Consider the following 27100-nt stretch of genomic DNA (forward strand, 5'->3'; position numbering starts at 1 on the left):
TCAACATACTTTTCTATCTTTATATTTCATTAAATTTTAATGCAAAATTACTTTTGACTCAATTTGAGTGATTAGACCTTGTGCACACATGAATAGTTCCCTTGTCCTCTGCAAAAATAGAGATAGATGTTTGCTTTGAACACACATGATGCCTGACATCTAAAAGAATTTGAACCATATACAAAAACAAACTTAAGTAACATTATTAGATACTATAGCAGTAATGTGATTACTTTGAGGTGTGCATTTATTTGACATGCAGTGGGTTAATGTGACTCCCAAACTACTGTTGAAAACTGTTCCCCCACCAAGGGGTAATAGTCTTGTCCTTGTCCGTGAAAACATATCAGTTGTATTACTAATTAGTGCGTGTTTCTTATATCAACAGGTGGCCCTTGTATTTCAAGTATTCTGTGAGTTATAAAGGAAATATAAAAAAGATACAATTGCCTCCACCTCCTCTAATAACTGTGAACATTCATTATGCATAAATACAAACCTTAATATTCTTATGAGATTATATGACCAGAGGCACTACCATCTTTATATGATCATTATATTCTTTTACTCAGCATCCTTATTAGCTTCAGAATCATCACTTTGTTTTTACTGACTACACACATTTCCCACTGACATCACCATATGTGAAGTCATTTCTCGTATTTGTTATGCAGAAAAGGGAACAGAAACGATTTGTAAGGAGCTGTAATCAATTCTATGGAAGTTTGTAAAAAAAAGAATATGTCATAGTTGCTCCATGTCTCCCCTAATAATTGTGAATAAGCGATATGTACAAATACAAACTACAAACTTTTATAATTTTTGGATTATATGACCAGAGACACTATTATATTCGGTGTGATATTTTTTTTTTACACAGCATCCTAAATAATCTTCATCACTGTATTTTTTTTTTATTGACAGCACTTGTCCTTTCCCGTATTTTGTATGCTTATAACGCAGAAAAAGGAACAGAAACCAACCGTGAAGACTTGGGAGTAATACTATGGAAGTTTGTCCCGCCCTCTCAAAGAAAAAAAAAAGGGAGCGAGGGCGCTTCCAGCCTCCCAAGTCGGAGTCAGGGCATGTTAAACTTTACGCACAAGTTTCCTTCAGGAGCACAGCAGCAGCGGCACTGCAAGGAAGGTCAGAGACGCAAGGTAGGCAACGTGATTTTTATGGATAAAAACAATCAGTGCCAGCGCACGTTTTCATACACTGAGGAGCCTATTTTGAATTCCACTTGACGGATCCCTCTGGAGAACATGTGAGGATAGGTACACATATTTAGATTTAGATCAATACTGAATGATATTTATTTGAGAGGTAATTTATTATAATCTAAATCCACTGTTCCTGCATGGGTGTATCATAATGAGAATAAGAAAAACGCTTTAAATGACTTTATACTTAATTTAATGTGTTTAATATGAAGTTCAAACTGCTGCTCAAGTCTTCAGTCTTACAGAAATAAGCGAGTCATACTTAAATTAATAGCCCGTCATTGAAATATTTAGGGACTGATGTTTCAGCCTGTTCGATGCTGCAAAACAGTGTTTGCACATGTGTATGTGGGCGCACACGGTGAGCAAAAGGATAAAGGTCAGTTTTTGGCTACTGGGATGGCAAAGCACACAAGTCGCTGTTTGAAAAGGCTTTGTATGACATACCCGACCTGACAGAGTCTACAAACAGTCCAACAGGCTGTTTTTCATTCAGCAGCTTTAAAAGTACAACCAGAGGAGTGTCATGCTCAGTCCGTCAGGTTTCCTTATCATCAGGTGTTTTTTTTCTGTGTTAAAATTTCCCTTTCACTTTCTATGAATGTTATAGACACGAGGTTTTGGGGGGTTTTGGTGTTTTTCAGGCTGAGCTGAACACACCATTGCAGTGGGCAGTGTGCCTGTTAAAGACTGTGAGATCTGGTAAAATGATTTTGAACCCACAGCACACAAAGACATCATTGATTCAGCTGCAGTGCACTTTGTGTTGTCCTGTGGCTTTAGTCTGTTTTATGAAGGAAGTCAGAGCAGCAGATGTTTGGACACAACATCTGTAGCTTTATTTTGAAGGCCTTTTGATTTTATTTGTTAATATTAAATAGGTGCACGGCATGTTTTGCTCAGCACAGAGGCTGGAATTGAGTTCCTCAGTCAGATGCACTTGAAATAACCTGTTTCCCACATAGGGCTGAGCAATATATCTATATTATATCAATATCATGATATGAGGTGAGACATAGGTCTTGGCATAAGTGTTATCCTTTTTAGGAGAACAGTTCACTCCAAAATCAGAAATACACATTTTTCTGTGATGCTATTCATCCATCTAGACAGTTTGGGTGTGAGTTGCAGAGTTTTGGCAGATATTAGCTGTTAAGATGTCTGTCTTCTCTCCAGTATAATGGGACTAAATGGCACTCGGCGTGTGGTGCCAAAAATACATGTTAAAAAGTAAAAAGCAATGTCTCCTTTCAGAAATCATGACCTGGTTACTCAGGATAATCCATATACCTTGTTTGGAGCAGTTTCATGTAGGAACAATTTTCTTTCCATGGTAGAATCTATCAGAACTACTGCCTTTCTACTAGAAAGAAAGTAGTTCAGACTTGAAACTGCTTACAGGTCATGATTTGTGGAAAGAGACATTGCTGTTGAGTTTTTTTTTTTGTTTGGTTTTTTTTAGCTTTGAGCAACACAAGCAGAATGCCATGTTGCCTCTTTATATTGGAAAAAAGACAAACATCCCTGCAGCTGATATCTCCAAAATTCTGCAACTCACACCGAATCAATCAAGACGGATAAATTGTACAACAGCCAATGGGAAAAATATGTAATTTCAATTTTGGGGTGAACCGTCCCTTTAAAGGCGTTACAGTAAAAATAAAAAATTTCTCAACTTACAAGACTGTTCAAGCTGTTCAGTTATTTGCCTTCACCCACTTAGTCTTAGTCTTATTCACATTGCTGATGATTGTTTATCAAAAAATCAATGATGTCTTTGGATTAATACTTCAAGCTGCATTCATGCGTCTGTATGCATTTTAAAGTTTGTACCATTTTTACATACTTTATGAATGGTTTGGTAATTTAATCTGCAATGCATCATATTCTATAAGATCATCATATGTCTGCACTATTTGAGAATTTACAGTATGTTATTTTAAAGAAACTGTGTATATCAAGATAAAAAATTGTATATCACAGAAAATCCTAAAAATATACATACCTTATTTATAAGCCATATTGCTCAGCCCTGTTCTGACATGTCTTTCTATTTTCTAAAAAGATGAAGTGTTGTAAGTTGTGCCTAAGTGGGTGTAGATATTGTTTGTTGCAGCTCCATACTTTCCAGGACACAAGAATAGGCTGTTTCTACTGAAGAAAAAGTAATCTTCAGACATCTTCTGCTTTCTGTAGCTGCTCGTCTTTTGGTGGGAATCTATTCCAAGGACATGCCGTTTGGGAAAAAATGTGATAACAAAATAGGGCAGTGAAAAAGCACCACTGAAATTGGTTAGAAACATTCCAGCAGGAAATGTTTTCAGGAAGAATAAAAGTTTGTCATGCAGAACCGATTCTGGGCTAATCTCTAATTTTGAAAAAGACTTTTCACCATGAAATGTCATAAGTCTCTTGCGACTGGCACAAATGCAAGCAGTGAGGAAAAACAGGAAAAGTCAAATAGAAAACACCTGGGTTTTTCAATATGCTGTATGATTTAAAGTCACATCACTTACGCACTGGATCAAGCCTGTCGTATACTGACTCTGCTGTCACTCTGTCTCTGTAGAGAATGACACAGAAAGAAAAGCTGCAGAAATCTCACCAAATCCATTATTTTTATACTTTATAATACATAATTCATTGCAATATGCCTTTTTCTTATGCTTTTTCTAGTTTAGATAGTATTAGTTGTGCATTATCCCTGTAAGAGCATGGTTTGCTGAAACAATTCCTACTCCACCAGTTATTATTGCCTTAAATTAATAATGGACCGAATTCTGGGGAAGTGTGACAAACTCTAACATTGTCACAGAAGGGAGGTTTTGTTATTTCAGCATTGTTTTTTCAACAACTGACCATTTTCGCTGGGCTATTATTGTGCATTTTTCCCGCAGTCAACCTTTGGTCAAAATATTCCACAGCTTTCATCCCCCTGTGGTGCCAAAAGAGTGGGCATGGAAAAATGTACACTTGGCAGGTGTTCAAATTAAAGCAGACAGGTTATTAATTTAAAACATGTGTTCTTGATAATAACTGTGAAAACAGAGCAAAAAATACCAGGACGCAGATTGTTATCAAGCTGATTGCCAAAGTTTACACTGTAAATATATCATTAACCTCTGTTTGCTTTCACAGGCTAAAAGAAAACAAATTCTCTCTCATAAAATCTGGCCTGAAGAGACGCTTACTTTGAAAAACAGACTTTACATTTTTTGCTTTTTATTTTTATTTTTTATTCAAAATGAACATTCAGAGGGCAACGTTGTTTTTATGTTGGATGATCCTGTGCATGGACACCTGTCTGAGTCAGAAAGACTGCGCAGGTGTGGACTGTCCTCCCTTGCAGAACTGCATCGAGACGGTTTCACAGAAGGGAGCCTGCTGTCCCACCTGCACACAGAGAGGCTGCACCTGTGAAGGCTACCAGTACTACGACTGCGTCCAAGCAGGCTTCCATAAAGGCAAAGTCCCAGAAGGGGAATCGTACTTTGTGGATTTCGGAAGCACTGAATGCTCCTGTCCCCAGGGCGGAGGGAGGATAAGCTGTCAGTTTATTCAGTGTCCTGAAATTTCCCGCAACTGCATTGATATTTTACAACCTGCGGATGGATGTGCTGAATGTGGCCAAATTGGCTGTACCCATGGCAACAAGAAATATGAGGCAGGACACACGTTTCAGATGGACGGGTGCCAGGTCTGCCACTGTCCAAATGAAGGTGGAAAGTTGATGTGTTCACTAATCCCCAACTGTGATCTTCGTAAGCCCATGTGGGTCACGACCACTGAGAACAACAACCCTTTGAGAGACATTAGTGGTCACCATGACAGCCAGCAGACGAGTCCCGTAGAACCTTTTTCCAAGCTGGCGCTGGGAAACACTCTACCACTGTATAAGCCGGACCCACCCAGTTTTGGCACAGAGGATTATGACTACACACTGGCAGGGCCGACATCCTCCACCATCCAAGATCTGGCCCAACCACTGGAATCTACTACAGCACCACTAGCTTACCCAGCGTCAAGCTCCACTTCCTTCAGCTCCCATGATGACAGGAGAAGACATGAGCTGAGGGAGACGCCAAAAAGCCCTGATCCACAGAGGAGTAGAGAGGCTAACATGGATCCAACCACTGCAGCCGCATCAACATCAACAACCACACAGGGAGTGACCACAGAGAACCACAGGCCACAACAGGAAACCAGTGAAAGGACCATTAGACAAAACAGTGACAGAAACAGAGTGGCACAGGACGTTTTAAGAGACGCAACACACACCACCAGTGCAAACAAGGGGGCCAACAGGCACTCCGGCCATCACAGACGTAGCCAAGGCAGCCGCACAGGGAGTCATGGCAGCTCCCGTCCCGTCAACCATAACAAGGAACAAGAAAAAGCGTCAGTGGAGCGCAGGCAGCCGGCCGGTAAAGAGGAGCAGGGCTCATATCCCACAATACAGTTTAGTCCCACCAGCAGAGCTCCAGTCAGGATGAGGGAGGATGGAGAGCAGCCACAAAGACAACCCCAAACCCTCTACAACTACCATGGTGTGCGTGGAGACACAGAAGGTAAGATAGCATATTTTAAAGAGTTTTAAAGGGATAGTTCAGATCATTTGAAGTGTGGTTGTATGAAGTTCTTATACAAAGTCACTGTATTACTTGCAGTAGATGGTGGATGGCACGCTCTAGGAAGCTAAGCAATGTACTGCTGCACAGCTCCTGCACTGAATGATGTGGAAGAAGTGACGATGTTGAGAGCTTCCTTTTGTAACCTGTAGGGGCAGCTGTAACTCAGTCTGCAAGGACTTGGCTTTGGGACCAGAGGATGGCTGTTTCAAGTCCAGCATGGATCACAATATGGAGTGTAGATTGGTAGCACACAGAGATGCCAATACGCCTTTTAGCATTTTAGCCACCTAAAAAGTCAATATCAGTATATTTAGAATATTTTTACCACATTACCTTGTCCTCAAACAGTCTTTTCTGCTGGAAAACCACCACTATATAAGACAAACATCCCTCTTTTTAAACCAGTCAGACTCAATTGACAAAATCAGTATTTTTTTTTTTTTTTGCAAAATTTTGCAAAAGTGATATTTTGTGCATATAAAGGCTGTTTCCTGTCAGAAAATGCTATCTGATGGCAAGTTAAAGCAATGAAAATATTTTGAATAAAACATACACTTAAACTTGTATTGATTTTTTTAGATAGGGGAAATTACGTTTTGCGGCTGATCCTGTCCACAGCAGTACATTACTTATACCAATAATCCTGCTGCTTCTTCAAACTGGGGACGTGCCAACCACCATCTACAGTAGGCAATACACTGAGTATTGATAAGTACCTCATATATCCCCACTTTAAGTAATCTGAACTGTGCCTTTCAGCAATCCTGACCTTTTATGATCAACAATATCCCAACTCTCCTGGTTAAAAAAAAGTGATTGAAACAGTTGAATTGAAAAGAAATGTGAAATCTTTTGATTCATTTAATGCCTACATCACCATACAACACAGTGTCACGATTTATAACCCAGTAATGACAATGTTTGGTTGTTGCTTTTTTAGAAGACTTTCTGCCTTTCCGTGTCTCACATCCTGTCTTTTGAGGAGGAATTCATAATCACTCTATTCGAGCTGGCAGCGTTCCAGGAAAAACAATTGTCCATGGAAAGGCTGTTTTCCCTAGATAGCATTTATCTACCTTACTCAGAGGACAAAAGAATTATACTTGGCATGTACTTATTTTCATGCATTTAAGTTGAGAGAAAGCTGTATTTATTTCTCCAGAGGTTTGTAAATAGCGAGCTTGACGGCATATTTACATTGTTATGCTTAATGTATCTGATATATATCTGATAAATCCTGTAAGAGCAGCTGAAATCGCAATTTCTCTCCCTACTTTGCTCCTTTGAGAGTCCTGAGGTTGTGCCTCCTGCCTGTTTCTTTCATGTGATTATCAGCATGTTCTCAAACAGATCAGCCTCCTTCAGGGCATACAGGGCCATCTACTGCAGGCACTAGGATGGGAGGCAGATGGTGAAGCGATTACAAGGATGTCTAGAAGATGAGTTACAGTGCACTGGAAAACATCATGTCTTATTCCAACATATGAGATTAGGTTACATATATACAGTACAATACATTTAAAAATCTGTCTCATAATCTGAATTTCATGTCATGTCATATAATAATCCAAATGCTTTAGCTTTTCAAGGTCCAGTGTATAAAATTTATGGGTATCTATTAGCCAAATGTGGCAGAAATAGTCCCTTTGCGAAGCCCCTCCTCCATACAGCAACTCTCTCTCCATCATACAGTAGCAACTGTAACTAGGGCACCAGAGGCCTGTCAAGCTTTGCATTTCTCTTCATGTTGAGGCAGTTTGCATGGGGCTCTAAGAAGAGTGATGTTCTGTGTCTCATAAGTTTGCAGGGTGGCATCTATTTTGTAGACTTTCAAAAAACTAAAACTGGAGCAAATGTGAGAAATGGATTAAACTCCGTCTTTATCTGCTCTAATGTGCAAATGATAGCATGTCCGGCTAACTATCTTACTACCTGTAGTAATGTTACATCTGGCCAAACGTACTGCATTTGCCAAACTCATGGCTTATTCTCAGGGGTTAAAGTGGGATTTGGGAAGTGGCATGTTTGTTTAAGAGTATGTGGGCTGGTGCAGAATCAAAGTGGGCTGCCACCTCCGCATCTCTCTGTCCAACCAAAATCTGTTTGGATGTAAGCTAGTGTAACACACTAATTGACCCTTGGCTAACAGGCCTGACTCTTTAGTGAATACTGCAGCTGATTGTGTTATGAGAGGTCGCTGGTTCAAATTCCCAATCTTAACATTTCGTCCTTTGGCTCTTAGGGGTGGGTGTTAACCATGCTCAGATGTTACTCTAGCTTTAGCCTCAGTCTTTCAGCATTAACATTTTATCATGTATGCAGCTGTTAAGTAACTTAACATATTTCAGACCCTTTTACACGGTTGTTGTTTTAAAATGTGTCAACGGACACGTTAAAAGTCAGCTGGAGACGGACTTCTCAGCTCAGTAACTAGGAGTATGGGGCTTACTGGAGGGTCGGTTGAATATAATATTCGAAGTATGTTTTCATTGGTGTATATTCACCTGAAAATCCTCAGAATGTGCCCTTTATTTCTACAGAGGGCATGGGTCCTCTTTAATGGAGGCCACCATCATGCCGCACCGCCATGTGTTGCCCAGAACGGTCAAACACTGGCAGGTCTAGTACGGCTTTTCATGAGTTTCATGGCCACTATAGGTTCTCCTACATGCTTGGAGGGGTAAGCGACGTGTTTGAAATCTTCAAGTGTACTGCTACATGCCACTAAATCCTACACACTGGTCCTTCAAGCTTTTGAAGAATAATGTGATTTTATGCAGCTCCGTAAGTGTTAATTATTAATAAACGTCCTGCCAAGGAAGACCTAATTAGATCATAATTTCCCTGCACTTTGTGAATTTATGGCACAAGGTAGTTTCACTATATTGTAATACTCCTCTATGAAGTGAGTGAACTAAATTATGAATGAGTGAAAGTTATTAGCCTTGTCATTTCATCTGTATAACCACTTCAGTGGCTGAGTTACTAAAGAAATTGGTTCAGGGTTCTGAGAACTTTCTTATTGGTGTTGTGCTGTCCAGCAAACTGCAATCTGGAGGTGTGTAGTTAACCTACTTTACTGCACTATGATGTTTGTTGAGACCTGTCAGGACTTTTCTTTCCTTTCAGCACCTGGCTTCTATAGGTATGTATAGTATACACTGAATGTATCTGTGGGTGCGATCCCCAGAGGTACTTTTACCAGCAATAAGTTACAGAGTATAGGTTAGAAATTGACTGTTCGCTGCTGTTTGCCATGAGACATTTTCAAATTGTGTGTGAATGCCTGTGAGCCAATATAGAAACTCTTTTCTCAGGGAGAAAAAAAACAGGTATTTGCTTTGACAGATGTCCTAAAATGTTTTCCACACTGTCCATAAGTGCATTAGGATGAAATCCAGCAATTCAATTGTGAATTATAGCTTGATGGAGGAGAGTTTAAATTCAAAGTCAAAGTAGGAATGTTTTTTTTCCCTCCAGGGACAGGGAGCTTGAACTAACTGGTCTGGCGGCTCAGTTTGTAGAATGGTTTGACACTGTGAGGGTTCAGTGTTGAAGGTCGTTGGACTGAAAGGGAAGATTTCCAGAGTGATGACATGTTAAAGTACAGAAAAAAAAAACAGCTGATAAGGGTCTGTTATCAATTCCATTAGCAGAATACGCCAAAGTTATTTGGAGAAGAAAATAGAAAGCATGAAGAACACGACCATTTTTTACTGAACATAAATGGTCTGACTTTGCAGTGGAACACAGCCCAAGATAAATGTTTTTTTTCTTTCAGTCAATAATTCCTGCTCATTTGCCCTCACTCTCTTTCCAGCCAGACACACTGTGTGCTCAGAGGGGGGATGGGATTGTTTAGGCTTTCTGATGTTGGGCTGGACCTGGTATAGGATTTCTTGGGGGCTGTACCTGTGAGCGGCATAATACCCATGTGATGAATGAGAGCACTGTTGTGGCTTGATTGCCAGACGCTACTCACTACTCCCTCATGAGCCGCTGTGATTACCCGTCTCCCGTGAGGCTGCTGGTTTCCCAATCTTCTCAGTAATCACTTCATGTGAAGCACACCTCCACACGTTCTCCTCTCAGTAACTTCCCTTCCTACTTTACCAAGCACCGAACCATGACATTGAACTAAACTTACACATCTGCTCAACCCACTCCCATATGCAGCCTGTTGTGACAGTGCTGTCGGTAAAAACAAGCACATCCTCAGTTATTCCAGCTCACCTTGGATGATTTTAATCAAGTTTGATTAAGTACATATACATACATATACATATCTCGCACTCTTTTAGGGTAAAGCATTATATTAAAGTCCTTGTAATAACTGTTAGTTAAGAGGTAATAAAACCCTTATAAGATGTTTATTAGCATGAATATGTGTTAATAAGACTATGTAAGTGTTAATAGTAGCATAAGAAACATGTTTATTGTTATATTATAAGACATTTATAAGCACTTTCATAAGACACTTGTTAACAGTTTATAGACTGTTAATAAAAGCTTTGTTAGCTTCTTATAATTACATTACAAACAATTTATTTAGGTCAACTAACTTACCTACTTATATCATTATGCATTTATTAGAGGTTAACTATGCAGTTATTAACAGTTAACTATTCAGTTTGGGGGGTACAAGATCTAAAGTGTGAACAGTGCTTATTAACGTTAATTAGTCCTTTAGTATGCAGCAATTAAAAGTTAACTTTTGATTTGGGGAGGTATCGTATCTAAAATGTGCATTATGTTTATTAAGGTTTATTAATGCATTTATTATACACTTATTAGCAGTTTAATTTTTATTTGGGTGGTACTGGAACCACAGTATGAACTATGCTTATTAAGGTTAATTAATCCTCTTATTCACTTGCTAACAGTTAACTATTCATCTAGGGGTATTGGAAGCGCGAAGTGTTATTGTTTGGAAGCATTTTATAATGTATGATTTATATTACATAGTACAAGCACCTTAACATAACGTGTTACTCTAGAAGCATGTTAGACATGTATAGCTTGATAAGCAGCAAAATCATCCAAGGTGAGCTGAAATAACTGAAGACGTGCTTGTTTTTATCAACAGCACTGTCACAACATGCTGCATATGGGAGTGGGCTGAGCAGATGTATAATTTTCCTTAGGATGAGAAGGAGGGTGAATTCCAGAGCTGGTCATGTGAGAGTTCATTCCCACTGCACAGTTACTGTGAAGATCAGTTTGAAGAAGATGGTTCACTCTGGTCAATCCAGGGTGCCTTCCAGGTCATTTCCAGGAATTTTGGCGTATCTCCGCATCCACAACGTGTGCTTACTGAAAAACCGCCTGATCCACATGTCACTCGTGCTCATAAATAAAAAGAAAACATCTGCTGCAGATCCAGGAAGCTACTCATAAAAGACACCCACTGTATAAGTAGACAGAGATTGGTGATATATTGTGTTACAATAACAGAACTGCCTCTTGCACAGATCTACAAGTGCAGCTGTATACAGATGTTTTCCAACTTTCAATCATGGCTACTTTTACTTGAGTATTGTTGTTTTTAAAGGAGAAATCTGTAATATTTACTGTACTAAATCATAAAATGACCATGATATGTCATCAGCGATGAAGAAAACATGCTGACTGGCCTCTGTGACAAAAACACCACAGCCATTATGTTCTTCTTTGAAATTTCAGTTGGGTTATGAATCCACTGCTGATGCATAATAATACAAAGAGTTAACTGATGAAAATACAGAGTTTAAATGGCTGAATTAAGTCCTTTCAGAAATCTATGTTTTCATCTTGTCAAACAATCACAGTACCATTAGTATGGACGGCACTGGGCCTAAATTATTAAACACAGAAGTATTGTTATGCTTTGAACCTTCCTCTGTACATTTTTTATTCTATAGGCTCTACAAATAAGTTCAGTTCAATGGTTGATTCATTAGGTTCTGTAAACGCATTGTTGCAACAATACAGCAATGCACTGACATTAAAAAGAAAATGTAGTTTTGAGTATTTAAACCTGCTGCAGGGAACTTTCATATTGTATTAATTATGGAGGCCCCTGTGGACAAAAGCGGTAGTGTTTCCTCCATAACCACAAAATATAACATCAAAAATCAAATTATCTAAAGTAAAATCTTTTAACTGGCCTTTTAACATACTACTCACTGCAACTTTGCCAGGGAAAATATAAACACAGGTTCTTGCAGATGGTCTCATTTGCTTATGTATGTCACATACAGGCATTAAATTGAGGCTGTTTCATAAGCTGTTCAAAACTCCTTGTAATAGGTTTGAGTCTTTTTAAAAGCAAGTGCTCAGTAATTTGACCAGGAGTCATCTATACCTGCCTCAAATAATGAAGTTTACTTTCTCCAATTCTGCTGACAATACAAGCAATCTTTCAATGCCAAATATGAAATACAGTAAACCTTTAAAATGAAGTCTAACGTCTATAGTTATGCTTCAGTGATATAATGATTTCTAATGCAGAAAATAGTTACTTCTAATGGGACTTGGAAAACAGCCAATCAGGCAACATTATTCCTTCATGTTATTTTCGTCCATCAGGGCCAAAATCAGGATTTGGATGGATTTCCACTGGCAAGAAATGACCAGATTTCCTGTGGTCTGGTTTGTGAACACACCTTGGAATATATAAGGCATAATAAGGCAATGGGAAACAGGTTGAGATGACAACACTGACTGGGGAGAAAATTTGTTCAGAGGCGTGCAGTGGAATACACTTAAACCAATTTAATATGCAAAACTAATCTCTAATGCTGAGAACGTTACAAAACAACATGGCTGTGTGTGCGCTTGGGTGTGCCAAGAACATGTGTGGCATCTTTAGAAAGCCACAGGAATAAATCAATTCACCATTAGCGACAAGTCTTGGCAGTGTGTATTTTAGTGTTTCTGTCAGGATTTTTAACCGCAAGGAGGTATAATTGGTTTGAAGGTTTGGAGGTTATGAAACCATCAAAGACTGAGGCAAGCCCCCTGGGCTCGGATCAACCAAGTTTAACCCCGATTAATACCGCAAAAAGATGGATCGCGTGATGGCTGGCTCACAATATCAGGGAGATTAAGACATGAGTTGACAATAATTGAAACCTGAATTGGCCTTTTTGGAAATGAAGTCATGGCGACAGCAGTCCTCCCTCTTATGTCACAGCCAGCTGTTCTGGGACAGTGATTATGTGTTTCAAAAGACACGGTATCTCTGCAAGTACTCATGTTAAAGGCGAGAAGAACATTGTGTCACTCCCCCCTGAGCTTCACACAGGCCTGCCCTGCGCGCACACACACACACACATGCACATGGACATGCTTTTAAGCTTTCAGCATCAATCATCTGACATGTTCACCCACATGAGTTTGTATGTCATGGACACTTGTGCTGTTATTCACATTGTTGGTCCCATTCTCTCCAGCAGCCCACCTGTCTTGTAAATCACTGCGAAGTCCACAAAAGCAAAGACACATGAGCCTTGATTAGTGGCAGCGCGCTCATTTATGACACCTCCAGACATGTCGAGAGTTGCCCTTTTTTGGTTGTTATTCCAGCTCCATATTTTCAGAGGGTGTGATGTCACCAGTTTTGGATTTGGACAAGAGCAAAGCATCTGGTGTAAATGCTAGTCTAATGGCCAAATATAATGACAGGCCTGGAACTGAGAGAGATGCTCCTCACTCAGCCATCTTTCAAGTTTGGAAGCACAGTAAATCATCTTAGCTAATTATTGCACAGCTGAATGGAACAAGTTACAATACAGGCTTAATTAGAAGGTCTGTCAAAGAGACAGGAAGAGACCTGGTTAGACTCAGACGCAGTGTGGCTAAAATAGTTTATCATTGTTTTCATCCTCAGTAGCTATTTTGGTGAAATGCAATCTCTCTCCAAAGTCATTTGATCAGCTAAATCCTCCGTAAACATGGTCATGAAGTGTATGTATTTTAACTCTGTATACATCCCAACGGACAGATGGAGCAAATTTGTGTAATGCTCATGGAGGCTGAACTGATTCCACCTGGAGAAAATGAATAGGAAGCAGAAGAAGGAGGATGAATAATTACGTTCTCTGTCTTTTAATATACGTTCACTCAGGTTCAAAGAGACTTGTTTAACTGCACGGCTGGTACAGATACTGTAGTTATGTATCAAAGAGTCATTGTGCCTTTCAAGGTTTAGATTTTCTCATTTCTAAACCTTTAAATTATGCACACTGCAGCAGTCACTTGCTCTATTCTTGAGTAATTGTCTCGGTCTTATTATGCATAGGTAAGTCAAGAAGAGGTATTTCAACAAAAATAAAGTGGATGTGGAAGTTAAAATGCTCGAATGACCTTAAGCGCTCTGTGCTGAGTTTTATCTATTTAGAATTGCAATAAGATTTTTGCCTGGTCTTTCCTCTGCGCAACCTCCAGCCTCATTTAACAGACCGAGCTTTGAGAGACCAATTAAAGCTTTTAAAAGTTTGTTCACATCATTTTTTAGCCACACAAGCAGTGTGGCTCTAAGGGATGGCAACATCACCCCGATAGTGTCTGTCGATCTGTTGGTCCAGCACTTTTGTCCAGACTGATATATCTCAGCAAATATATGATTGATTGTCATGAAATTTTGACAAGATATTCATGGTCCCCATAGGATGAACCCTACTGACTTTGCTGACCCTCTGACCTTTTCTCTAGTGCCTCAATGAGATTTGCATTGGTTGCCATGAAATTTGCTATAATTATTCATGTTTCCTTCAAAATTAATTGCAGCAATAGACCTCATCTAATACCATTATCTGGTCAAAAATTTAATTTGCCTCATAATTTGGTTTATGAGTGCTACAGGTGCTAAGCTAATGAGATTCCCATCAGCCTCATCTGTAGCCAAGCCTACATTGAGTTTGTGCTAATTAGTAAGTGTTATGCTAACACACTAAACTGAGATAGTAAACATGCTAACCAAAAGCATGCTAGCATTGTCATTGTGTGTAAGTTAGCACGATGACATTAGCATTTAGCTCAAGAACTGCTGTGCCTAAGTACAGCCACATAGAGCCTCAAGTATCACGTCAGATCAGAGGTTTTTAAAGTTTTGGTGACTAAGTGCCAAGTTAGGGAGACAGAAAATGACTGAGGACTGCACAGGAAAACCCATGAACTTGTTGTAGGATTTGTTATTGGTGGCATTAAATGGCATTTAACATTAAATGCCATTTTGAAGCAAGAGTCTATCCATTTTCCCTGAAAACTCCCTTTTTTCTTAACCAGACTGCATTGTTTTGTGGTGGCTTTTTCCATCTCACATCTACATTTAACTGTCAAGTTGTCCAGCGAAATTGAAATTGACTTTAGGTAATGAGACGAGCACTGTTGATGGAACATAATTCCTGTGACACACAGGGGGTGCCACTAGTCGCCATGTAATTTCTACAAGTTGTTAGTCCTATGTTGACAGACAGAGGACGCAGTTTGACACTAGCCAAGTTGAGTATTAAGTGTGAGCTACTGAAGGTGCAAGTACTGAATTGGACCACAGATGATTAAAATACAATGCATGCATTTCATGTCAAATATGGGGGCTGCACAAAATGTTTCATTGGCCCGTGAGAACAGAAGCAGGGACTGTAAACTGTTTTCTTTTCTGTTATCATTTCACATCTGTACTACATTTACAAACTATCAGCCTGTAAATGCAACAAAACAATTACAAATTTATTTAAAGGTGAAGTGCCAAGTTTACAGGGATCTATTAGCAGAATTCTTCAGAAATCGAATATAATTTTCATAGGTATGTTTTCACTATAATCACCCAACAATAAGAATCACTTTGTTTTTTTACCTTGGAATGAGTTGTTTATATCTACAGAGGGAGCGGGTTCTTGTTCATAGAGTTTGACATGTTAGAACAGCCAAACCAAACACTGGCTCTAGATAGGGCCTTTTATGTTTTTCACATTTTTTTTGGCCACTGTAGGTTCTCCTGCTCCCTAGGGAGGGGAGGGTGAAAGAAGATTTTTGCAATCCACAAGCTCACTGCCACAGTAGATGCCACTTAATGAATGAATGTCAGAATCTAGCAGCAAATATAATTATGATCAGAAATATTCCTAAATGCAGTGGCCTGGTTCTGATTAGATTTAAGTTAAATTGGAGTTAAAACACTCAGCTCAACATTCAAAAAAAGAAAAAAGAAAAATCCAGATTGACAGATATTTTGTCTTGTCTGGTGTGACTGACTGTAAAGGAATGAATGTCATGTGTCTTCTACAGTAGTGCAGGAACCACAAATCAAAGCTGGAATGCGCTGCCCTGTTATTGAAGGAACACATACATTTTCCTGTCTGTTCCCTGACCCAGTTTGAAATGAAGTGTTAATGTGTTACTTCTTCACTCCAGTCCAGGTCTGATTAGCCAGGATGTAACAAAAAAGGGCAATTTTACTCTGAAGGTAATTTTATACAGCAGAGTCTTGGGTTTCATACTTGTCCCTGCCAATGAAAATGAGAGCAGAGTCAAGGAGTCTGAAAAGAAAAACACAGATTGTACTTGCTATTCTCAGTGTTTAGTCACCAAAACCAGCCTCTGAGACAAGAGTTTCACTTTGAATATCCTGTAACCAGATTTTGCAGCACCTCACAGATGATGGTAAATGTTAACCATCCTCCTCCAGCTGAACTGAAACCATCATTTTATGCGATTCCTTTGAAACGCTGAGTGGGATAAATCTGGAACTGGGTGTTTGTGTTTCATTATAGTGTCTGCCAAGGAGCTGGTGAAGACCTGCTGTGAGACAGGGGAGAAATGGGCTTCAGCTAATGGTCACTGCAGCACCATGGAGCCACCCACAAAAGATAGGCACTCCATCTGCTGGTAAGGCCATTATTAAACGCCCATTCATGTCATTTAGCTCTGCACACTGTAAATCATCTTAAACAGTCCTCCGTGGGAAAAACTTAGGCTGTTTATTTGCTGTTTTTGATTTTTCAACAAGGTGAACTTGAAGATGGATTAGAAAAGTGGCATAAGGACAAAGAAATGTTCATGTATTTGTTTTTTATGATGTGTTTTTTACATGATCAGTCAAGTTTATTTTACAGTACACTCATAAAATGTAATAAGCTGTACTTACTATCAAATAAGAAGAAAAGGGTATTTAGGGACACATTACAACAGAACTGTTCTATAAACTGAAGTGTGTTAATTCCCACTGTTAGACCCTTATTAGACTTCATTAGAGGGTAATTAGGGACATGTTACAACAGAACTGTACAGTAAACTATAGTGTATAATTTATTAGAGGATAATTAGGGATGCATTATAGCATAGCTGTACTGTAAAATAAAGTGTATTATTTCTCTATGTTAGACCCTTATTAGGCTTTGTTAGAGGGTATTTAAGGACACATTATGATAGAAATGTACTGTAAACTATACTGAAATGATATATCTGCTACTTCCAACAAAGTACGGATTGTTATGTCTTAGTAGTGTATTGTGAAATGAAGTGTGACCTACTTATCTTTGGAAATACTGAACAATCCTCAGAGCTTTGTCTGGTAAATTATTAACTTTTCAATTTCTCCTTCTAATCAAATTTATAGAAACGTGAAAACACTGTTCATTCAGCTCTCCAGCAGCACTCGTGGGAAGAATAGCCGGCCCACTCGTTGTTGCCGTAGGGCCACGGTTGCAGTCCAAACACTTCCTCAGTTCTTTCTCTTGTGTACTCTTCTCTGCCAGGACTGCCCAACAACAGTGCTGCCTCGGTTCCCTGGGAGGAAGCCGGTGTTTGGCTGGAATTAATGCAGCCAGGGCAGGAGACGTGTGTCAAGAGAATGCCAACGATAAATGTGGAATCGATTCCTACAAGGCGAGTACTTGTGACCAGATACCATGGTAAAGGGCAAACACAGTGCACTGGGTTCTCCGTCAAACTTAATGATGTTGTACATTTCAAATTAAGCCTAATACAGTCTGAATTAGCAATTGATAAGTGCATTACACACAGAAGAATTGAAAACACATGTAGATGATACTAGTCCGTAGAGTCTCCTGCAGTGTTTGAGTCACTTTATTCTAGATATCTCCTCTGAGCATTACTGCTGTGGTGCCAATTCCCTGTTATTCAATTACCTTATTTAATTTAGACAAAATGATTTAGGGCCAATTACAACTGAAGATTCCCACAGACCTAAAGCTTTAGTATCTTCAAAGCAGACCAGAGCATTTGGAAATGTCAGATGTCAATTGTTTGGCCTCTCTGAAATTGTGCAAACATGGACTGATAATTGATGTGGTAAAACAGTAGCAGTGGTAGACACGAGGCTATTATGGCTGCTAATAGGGGGTCAAGTCGTGGTGACTGTGTAATTCTATCGTGTTCGTCCAGCTTCCCATAGCCACTCATTTGCCATCTGACCTGCGTGTGGAAGGATACTTGCTCACGTGCCTGCCCAGAGGCCCTCGAGCAGCATGGGGTTATTGTCGACTCTGTGCTGCAGTACAGCTGTAAAAAATTGTCTTTCACCACCTTTCTGTTGGACCCCTGTAGATTTAGTAATATTATGCCATCCACAGCCATGCTACATCACAGTGGTCATTACTTCAGTTTTATGTTTCGCTATGCCCCTGTGCACTCTAAGTGGAGGATCTTGCTGAGAGCTGCAGGGCAACAGAGTGAGAGGCTGTGAGCAAAGAGGGAGTTGCTCCAAATTCATGCTTGTAACTATCAAAGTTCACTTCAACAAAATTAAAAGTCTACAGCCACACTAGCGCCTCTGTGAGGCCATTTAGACACAGAAGTGCTTTGAGGTAAATGCTAATGCCAGCATGCTAACAATGACCATGCTAACATGCTGGTGTTCAGCGAGTAGTATTTACCTACTGACTGTATAATGGATGGATGAGGCATCTCCACTGTACAAAAATGAAGCCAAAACATCCCGAGTACGAGCGCTGCCATCTTAAAGTGGTGATGTCATTTGGAAGATCAGTAGTAATCAGGGTGGAGTCATGTTATCAATCACAAGCTGAGCTTAGCTGTCGATCATGACATGAAACCTTATTGTAGCATCAAATAACAAATTAAAACCAAGGGAAAAAAAAGAAAATTTGAACATACATCAGCATGATAATTGTCTGATTCAGCAGATGTTGACTGTGGGTATAAGCCTGCCTTTGGTTTCCTGCCCCAGGTAGTGAGGCGACATCTGCTACCTGCGTTGTCAGTCTCCCCTCGCTACAGGAAATAAAAAACATTTGCAACTACTCACTGAAAATGGCAAATTAGCAACTGGATTGCTAATGATACAAACATAAACAAGCTAGAAGCTGTTAGCTTTTATTTTTGTGTTGATTTAGCCACTTTAATGCCAGGGCTCGTCTCTCGATGTGCAAATGATTCACCAAAACAAGTTCTCCCTGACACTATTTTGCAGGGGCGCCATTGCATCTCATCTTAGTTTGGTTTCTTAGCATGTTAGTATTTGCCATTAAGAACAAAATACAAAGCACAGCTGAGAATAAGGGGATGGAATTACTATTGCTGTATTTGGTCAAAAAACAAAATATTGAGGTGATGGTAGCAGAGGAAAATCAAGGGATCACCAAAGTCATTATGTGCAAGAGAATATGGAAAATTCATGGCAATCCAGAGGATCACGAAAGTCAGTATAATATTTTATAGCAATCTGTCTTAAGCAGAGTGGTCAGACCAACATCTTTCGAGCAATGCTTAACACAAACCTGCATACAGTGACCACTGAATGTAGCCTTTTGCATAAAATGGACTTTAAAATGTTTGATGGTGTTGCTCATTAGCACATGGCTCATGTTGCTAATGAGCAACATGAGCCATGTATACATGTGTGAAGACTGATTGTGGGACCTGCAGGAGTGCTGCGACTGCTGCTCTCTGGGGCTGCAGCTCCGCAGTGAGGGGCATCGCTGTGAAGCCCACCAGTTCCTGAGCTTCCACTGCAGACACATCTTTCTAACCTGCTGCGAGGACGACGACAGCGGAGCCGGGAATCAAGTCAGAGAGAGGCCCACTCTCACCCCCACTCCACCACCTACAAAAGGTACTGTCGGGAAATATTCACTCACACTGACATTCAAACCCAAAATGCTATGCATAGCTGCTCCATGCCAAGGGAGGGGATGTTGTTTTGTTGGGGCATGTAATGCACACTGCTGCACTGCTAGGGCAAAATACTGATTTAAAACAAAGACAATGAATTTTCCTTATACCAGCTGTTAAGCATTTTGGTGGGATGCCACAGCCCTGCTGAAAAATAGTGCTCCTCATTGACCTTCCAAAATAATAGCCCAGATCACCTCTGTACTGTAATTCTAAGAGATCTAGTGCCTGTCTGCCCGCCTGGCATTGAATTAAGTCAAAATGAAATGAAAAATGCCCTTTTTAACCCTGTTAGATCACTGTCCTGATCATCACCTATTTAACCATACGTGCCAAAAAAATGCAAAAAGTATTCTTACATAAAATTTGCCTATATCTACACATTTCTTTTTGCATTGTATTAATACATTTTGTGCATCTTGTTATACTGTGTATGCATTTTTAGAAGCCCATTTAGTCATGTTTTCCTCCTGTAAAACAAAATATGATGTGCGCTTGGTTCAAATTCAACCAATAACATCATGACATCCACCATCAATAAATCTTCAACCTTTGAGTTAATATTCATCAGCTACCTTGGAACTGCATGGTAAGTCAGTGTCAAATCCAGTTCTTTCCAGCATTTTGTTGCCTATCTATACTATTTTACTTGGTAGTATGTTACAACACAGAAACTCTTAAAATGCCATTTCAGCTGGAATTTAAATCTTTTTTAAATTCAATATAAAACAGTATGTTGGTGGTCATATTCTTGCAATGATTTGGTTTGGCTGTTACAGAGTGAGTCAGGCTGAACACAGAGTGATCATGGAGCATCAAGAGCTTCTCAGTAGCTAGTTTTCTTGTTTTATGTTGGATAGTTCATTTATATTTCCACGTGATAACGAAACGTATGGCACATCTCATTGGTGATCAGACAGCGCTGTATAGGAAACATAACATGCTCTGCTAACACAAACACAAAGCAGAAAGAAATACAATAATCATAACATTATATACTACAGAGGAGTATTAAGGCCAGGCATAAGGGGAAAAAGAGGAGGAAATTGTTTTTGTTTGCATTTTGATCTTGACATTTCAACTTTATTCTCAAAATGCAAATAATTCCCTTATGGCCTTAATAATCTATCATAATCTGGTATACATCCATGTGGTTCTTTTATTGTAACTCCAGGTGATGAATTTTGTGCATCTTGTTATGCTGCATGTTTTTTTTTTTTAGGTAAAATATGCAGGATTACTTGTAATCGTGCAGGTGAAGCAATCCTCAGTCTGCTCTGCATGTGTGTGTGTGTGTGTGTGTGTGTGTGCATATGTGTAAAAGACTTTCTGCAGCCCTCAGCAGAGGAAAGAGACGGAGAATGTGGTTTAACTGTTGGTCGCTGTGTTTTTATTGTTTTAGGGTTTTTTGTTTATAGTTCCAATACTCAAAACTGTGTGCTGTATTGATCTACACACCACTGCCAAACAGGCAGAAGCACAGAAGTATCCTGAGTGCAGCCAAATAGGCAGAGGGTCTGTGCACGTGCAGCCACTACCGCCAGGGATTATGTTTATTTGAGTATATTAATTGTTTTTTAAGGAAAATGTTGCATAATATGTTGTTAAGAAGCTATCTCGGGAAGGGCGGTGCAAACTTGGTTAGGATGTGAATATTGTGGTGTGGTGCAGTGGTTGTTGCTGTGTATTTATCCCTGCAAAAATAAACACTTCAATAAAAACAAACAAAAATAGAAATCTTCTTTATCATTGTGACCATTGTGCCCTCCCTATAATTATTATATTTCAAAGGAGTTTTCCTTTAGGGAAAGTGATTAAACTATTTAAACTTTTTATGCAGTTTTACATTATTATATAGTTTTATTGTCTGCGAGAACAACAGCCGCTGTCTCCCTGTGCTGCAGTATCGGACAGCCTGTACCCTAAAGAAGCCTTCTCCATCGGTGAGGAGCGGGACGGGGAGAATGCAGTGGACGGTCCTGTTAAGGTGCAGGACATGGATGAGTGCCTGATGGGCAACATCTGCCACCACAGATGTGTCAATACAGTGGGCTCCTACTATTGCGAGTGCTTCCCTGGATACGTGCTGCAAGAGGACGCTTTCACTTGTGCACAAGGTAAAGTGAAGACCACCAATGTTGTTTTGTAGCAGGGTGCTAACAGACATTTCCAACAGGAAAGCAACTCTCTGTGCCATTTGCTCTTTGAAATGTGATTTACAGTCCACATTCCTGTCAGGAAGACCCCATTTGTTGTAATTTGTCCACACATTCACGTGTATTATTTTCCTAGTCTCTGTGACTTCCTTCCTGTCTGCAAGCACTGATACTGCCTAATAATAGTTATTTTAATCGCACACTAACATCCCTTTCCTGGACTGACAGCAGTGCTCAACTAATCACATTTCTGCTGTTGTCAAAAAACTTTTCACCTTTTAAAATTCATTCTTTGCACAAACTGATCTCCTCAGATGTTCAGTTTGGTGGTATTTTTAGGTAATGCTGACGTTTCTGCAGTGCACCAGACTTTAATCAACAGTGGCTTTCACCAACACAAGCCTGTCTCAACAGGATACTAATGCCAGAGCTCTCTGCAAATTACAGTGAGGGATGGGGTTCACTAATAAAACCAAATGTTTGTCTGCAGGCAATGTGTTTTCCTGTCTCACCTTCACTGCTATTACAACTTTCATCTGTAGCCTCATATCGTTAGATGAAGATGCAGGAATTGCACAAGCCTCTAACTAAGAGTGCAGTAGATTGAGAGGTGGAATATTCTTGATTACAGTGCAATTCTTGAGTGTGATGAGATTATTCATGTTTCTGCAGACACGGTGGACGAGGAGAACCGACTGAAGGAGGATGACAGAGCGGCGGTGGAGCCCACTTCAATGCTTGTGCCTCCCACTGAGTCCCCTGCCCCATTTAACCCCTGTGAAGGTTAGAAACGTGCATCTTAAAGGGATAGTTTGGAGTATTTGATGTGGGGTTGTATGAGGTATCAATAGTCAGTGTATTTCTGACAGTAGATGGCAGTCAGCACGCCCCCACTTTGGGGAAGCAGAGAGGGACACCAACATATAATATCCTGCTATAGATAGGATCAGCAGCAAAATTTAAAAAAGGTGTACAATATATTTTGATAATTTTCACCACTTTACCATGCCATTAGACCACTTTTTCTGGAGTGGAAACCACTGTTATATGAACCAAATATCACTCTCTCCAAAGCTGCCAGACTCCATGGGTGAAATCAGTAATTTTATCTCACAGAACACAGGAGCCGCTGGTCTACCTGTGCCTTGATGTTTTAGTTTGTTTGTGTTATTATGTGAATTTCATGAATCCAAACTGTCCTTTTAAAACACAAAAGTCACACAATAATGCAAACAAACCAACAGATTGCGTCAGCAGTAGACAAACAGCTCTAATGCTATGCAGGGTAAAATGACAGATTTCACCCATGGAGTTTGGTTGGTTTGGAGAGAGCGATATTTGGCTTGTAAAATAGTGCTTTTCCATCAGGAAAGGTTGTCGACGGCAAGGTGAAGCTGTGAAAATATTCTGAATACAGTGTATACTTAAATTGATACTGATTTGACCTTCTGAAGTGGCTAAAATCTATTTTTCTTAGCTCATACTCCTCACTGCTTCCCCAATCTGGGGGCATGCTGACCTGCATCTGCTGTAGGTGATACACTGACTATCGATACATACCTCATACAACCCCACTTCAAATAATTTAAACTATCTTTTTAATGAGGAAAGAGCGAGCTGCAGGCCCGACAGCCCACAGTGAGCACTTTCATTCATCCTCAAGTCTTAATCAGAGACTTGATGTAGTTGAATGTGTTTAAAGGAGAAGGCGACACAGGCTGCTATAGACTGACATGCTGTTATTTCACACTCACCTTTCCCATGAAATGTAATTGTGCTGCAAATGTCAAACACAAGCGTTGAGATGGTATCAAAGGTTAGTTTGTTTTCTGCATCAGCCACTCATTCTCACGAGCTCTCTATATTATAATCTGTGCAGGGACACATTTTGTTGCTCTTGTTTGGTTTCCATGACACCAGGGTGGAGGTCTACCACACTGTGGGCCAAAAGTAGGAAATACAATCTGACCAGGTCAGGGATCAACCTGGAAAAAGGAAATGAGCGAACGGCAATACAGTAAATAATGTCCTTGTCTCCCACCCAGAGACACAAAGCTCTCCTCTGTTTCACCCTAAACACTGTCGTGTGGAGCAGTAGTGTAAATTTAATTTGATTTGATTTCTTTTATTTTCGTGTCTTGCACACAAAGTGCTCAAGACACCAAAAGTACAGTTGCAGAGTTAAAACAATTCATTACATTTCCCTTCATTACAACATTACAACTTAAACAACATACTCAGCCTTCTCTCACAAGCTTGGCAAATAAAGTATGTTAGAAAAAAGATCCCCTTCCTGAGGCATAACACAGATTTTTCATAGCCAGCTAAATGAAATCAACATAAATGGAGGACATTTTAGTAAAAAATACATCCCTAATGCCCTCATAGATGGGATAGCAAAACAAAAAATGAACAGTTAACAGCCCCCCCCCCCCCTCTTTTATACTTACTAGGTCCCAACAGCACTCAAATTTAGTTTTGTAATTAATTATTTTTATTTATTTATTTACTTACTTTAATTTTAAGCAAGCACCTCCTTAATGATTCTCGACAGCTGATTTAATTGTGCAACAGAGCACTGCTTAATTTAAATCTGGATTTACTCATTTTAAACTCTAGAACTAATCTTTTATTAAATCAGTCTTTGTTGCAACCCAGTCTAAGTTCGTAGTTTTTGTTTATACCATATATTAACACGCCATTTTTCTCTGTACATGAAAACATAATGTTTCTAATCTCCTCCATATCAAAAAGTAACCTATTGTGGATAAAATAAGGATTTCAACTCATTGGTCCAGGGATGACCCTGCAGAATGTTCTAATTAAATATCTTTTTAATATTTCTCTGATCAGACATCCTCAGAAGTCTCTCTCAGACTAAAGCATTTCACATTTGATGCTTGGAAGTTCCCATCCCATATTTCCACTGATGGCCAAAACTGAAGTAAATTTATGGACTCCCAAAAAAGATTGAATAGCTGTCTGATGCAGAGTGTGCACAGCATGGAAACCCCAAACACCAGGAGCACAATCAGACATATATGTATATTTCATTTAACCTCACTACAGTATTGTTTTCAGGAAACGGCCCATGTGAGCAACACTGCACCTCAGTGGGCGGAAGGCCTCAATGCTCCTGTTCCACAGGATTCTCCCTGAGGTCTGATGGACGCTCCTGTGAGGGTAAGAAACTAAAACATTGTTATAATGCTGAAAACATTTTCTTACATCACACCAAGGTTGCATGTGGAAATTTTGTGCAATCATGGACAAAAAAAAAAAGGCTCGCAATTGAAGCCCTTGTATCAGGTTTCTTTGTCAGCCAGAGGAGTTTGGTTCCAGTTGAGTTTCTTGGCAAGACTTGTCTGCCACTGATTTGTCTTTTTCTGTAATCAGCGCCTCTAGATTTGCAGAGGAGATACAGCCCTAATCCCCTTCACTCTCAGCAACACACTGTGATGCAGACAAAGAATATATAGAAATGTAATGTGAGACTCTTTTCTCATCCGTTCCTGAACGGAGTCTCTACCAGAAGGATCATCCCAACTATCCATGCATTATCACGATGCCCATCTCGCTATATACCCTTTATTTGCACTCAGAATGGTGGTGCTGGACTGTGTCTTTTATCATGAGGCTGATCAGCACCCGCTCTGTGTGTCTCAGCTGTCTCCCTGGGGATAAATCTTTAAGTTAAGCCATAACCACTGGTCTGTCTCCTGCTTGACAGCAGCAAACTGTGGCAGTGACACTGAGAGCAGCTCAGTGTGGTGACAAATTTCTCATTGTGTGGATGTTATACCCAGTGGCCATGGCCCTAATCTCTCTCCCAGAGGAGGGTCCGACCTGTCTCTTTAATCTGCCTCTAACTGCTGACTGTTACACACAGACCACGACTCCGTTGATGGGTATTTTTGTGCATTTCCTTGTCTGCTTTTTCATTTCATCCAGTCTTCTACTGTGTACTTTTCATTATTTATTCTCTTTCTTCACACTGACACGTTTGTCTTTTATTCTTTTTTTAAACATCCAGATATAAATGAGTGTTTGTCCGCACATGCCTGCCAGTTGAACGAGCGCTGCGTGAATACTGCAGGGAGTTATGCCTGTCAAAGACTGATCACCTGTCCCCCGGGATACCAGATCAACAACGACATCTGTGAAGGTACACCACACCTTATCAGCATCAAAGTATTGACTTCCACCCGCAGTGAATGTGTGGTAAATACCAGCAGGAGAGCATTTGTATTACAGCATGTTCACAATGTAAGGAAAGCACATTGTTCAGGCGAACAATCCACCTTTAACACTGGCTGGCACCAACAAAGATTAAAGGACAAATCTGTATTATATTTACTGGAATAAATCCTAAAATGAGCACAATGTGTCATCAAGTTATGTTGAAATATTTGCTTCTCTTTACATGAACGCTACAGCCACACTTCCCCCCTTTGAAATGTCCATTCCAGACAGGAATAACTGTTTGATCTGTCTGTTTCACATTAATAGAGTTCAAATTAATTTGCCCAAGTGAGTTACTGCCTATTTATAAGTCATAAGGAATCATAAATAATCTTTTAGAAGGCGTAGATGTTTCTAAATAAATTGAGCAAATTGTTAATGAAATTTGACAGGCAGTGAGACTGGCAGCCACCTGAGTCATTATCCAGAGTGTGTTAGTTCAGTGCAGTGGGCTTTTGTTTTTAGGACTCATCGTTGCTTGTTATTGCCAATTTACGAGGTTGTGTGCGTCTTGCAGCTTGCCTGTCTCTGCTATGTATGGGGAGGAGGGTGCAAGAGGAACCAACCTGCTCATTTTTGGACACACAATGGCTACATATTGCTCTTTTAATATAATATAAGAGTAGTTCTAATCAGAATTTAGCAAAACTTAGTTTAAAAGGAGTAAATCCTGATATAAAATTAAGCAGAGCTCTGTTACACAATTAAACCC

The 27100-nt window shown here is 39.8% G+C and overlaps 1 protein-coding gene across 1 annotated transcript in view; it reads left to right on the forward strand.

Annotated features, from left to right (window-relative positions):
- Positions 1–1043: 1043 nt before the first annotated feature.
- The window catches only part of LOC146325020 (fibulin-2-like), a 40667-nt gene continuing 14610 nt past the window's right edge, over positions 1044–27100 (forward strand). Inside the window, exons 1-9 of the mRNA XM_084720745.1 lie at positions 1044–1160; positions 4362–5791; positions 16609–16723; positions 17593–17722; positions 19745–19931; positions 21895–22107; positions 22819–22929; positions 25228–25329; positions 26180–26311. Of these exons, the coding sequence (XP_084576871.1) occupies positions 4468–5791; positions 16609–16723; positions 17593–17722; positions 19745–19931; positions 21895–22107; positions 22819–22929; positions 25228–25329; positions 26180–26311 (2314 nt within the window). The 5' untranslated portion in view covers positions 1044–1160; positions 4362–4467. The remainder of the gene's footprint in view (positions 1161–4361; positions 5792–16608; positions 16724–17592; positions 17723–19744; positions 19932–21894; positions 22108–22818; positions 22930–25227; positions 25330–26179; positions 26312–27100) is intronic.

This window comes from Lutjanus erythropterus, chromosome 6 (genome assembly GCF_056507025.1).
Source record: "Lutjanus erythropterus isolate fLutEry1 chromosome 6, fLutEry1.hap2, whole genome shotgun sequence".
In the NCBI taxonomy this organism is placed as follows: domain Eukaryota; kingdom Metazoa; phylum Chordata; class Actinopteri; order Lutjaniformes; family Lutjanidae; genus Lutjanus; species Lutjanus erythropterus.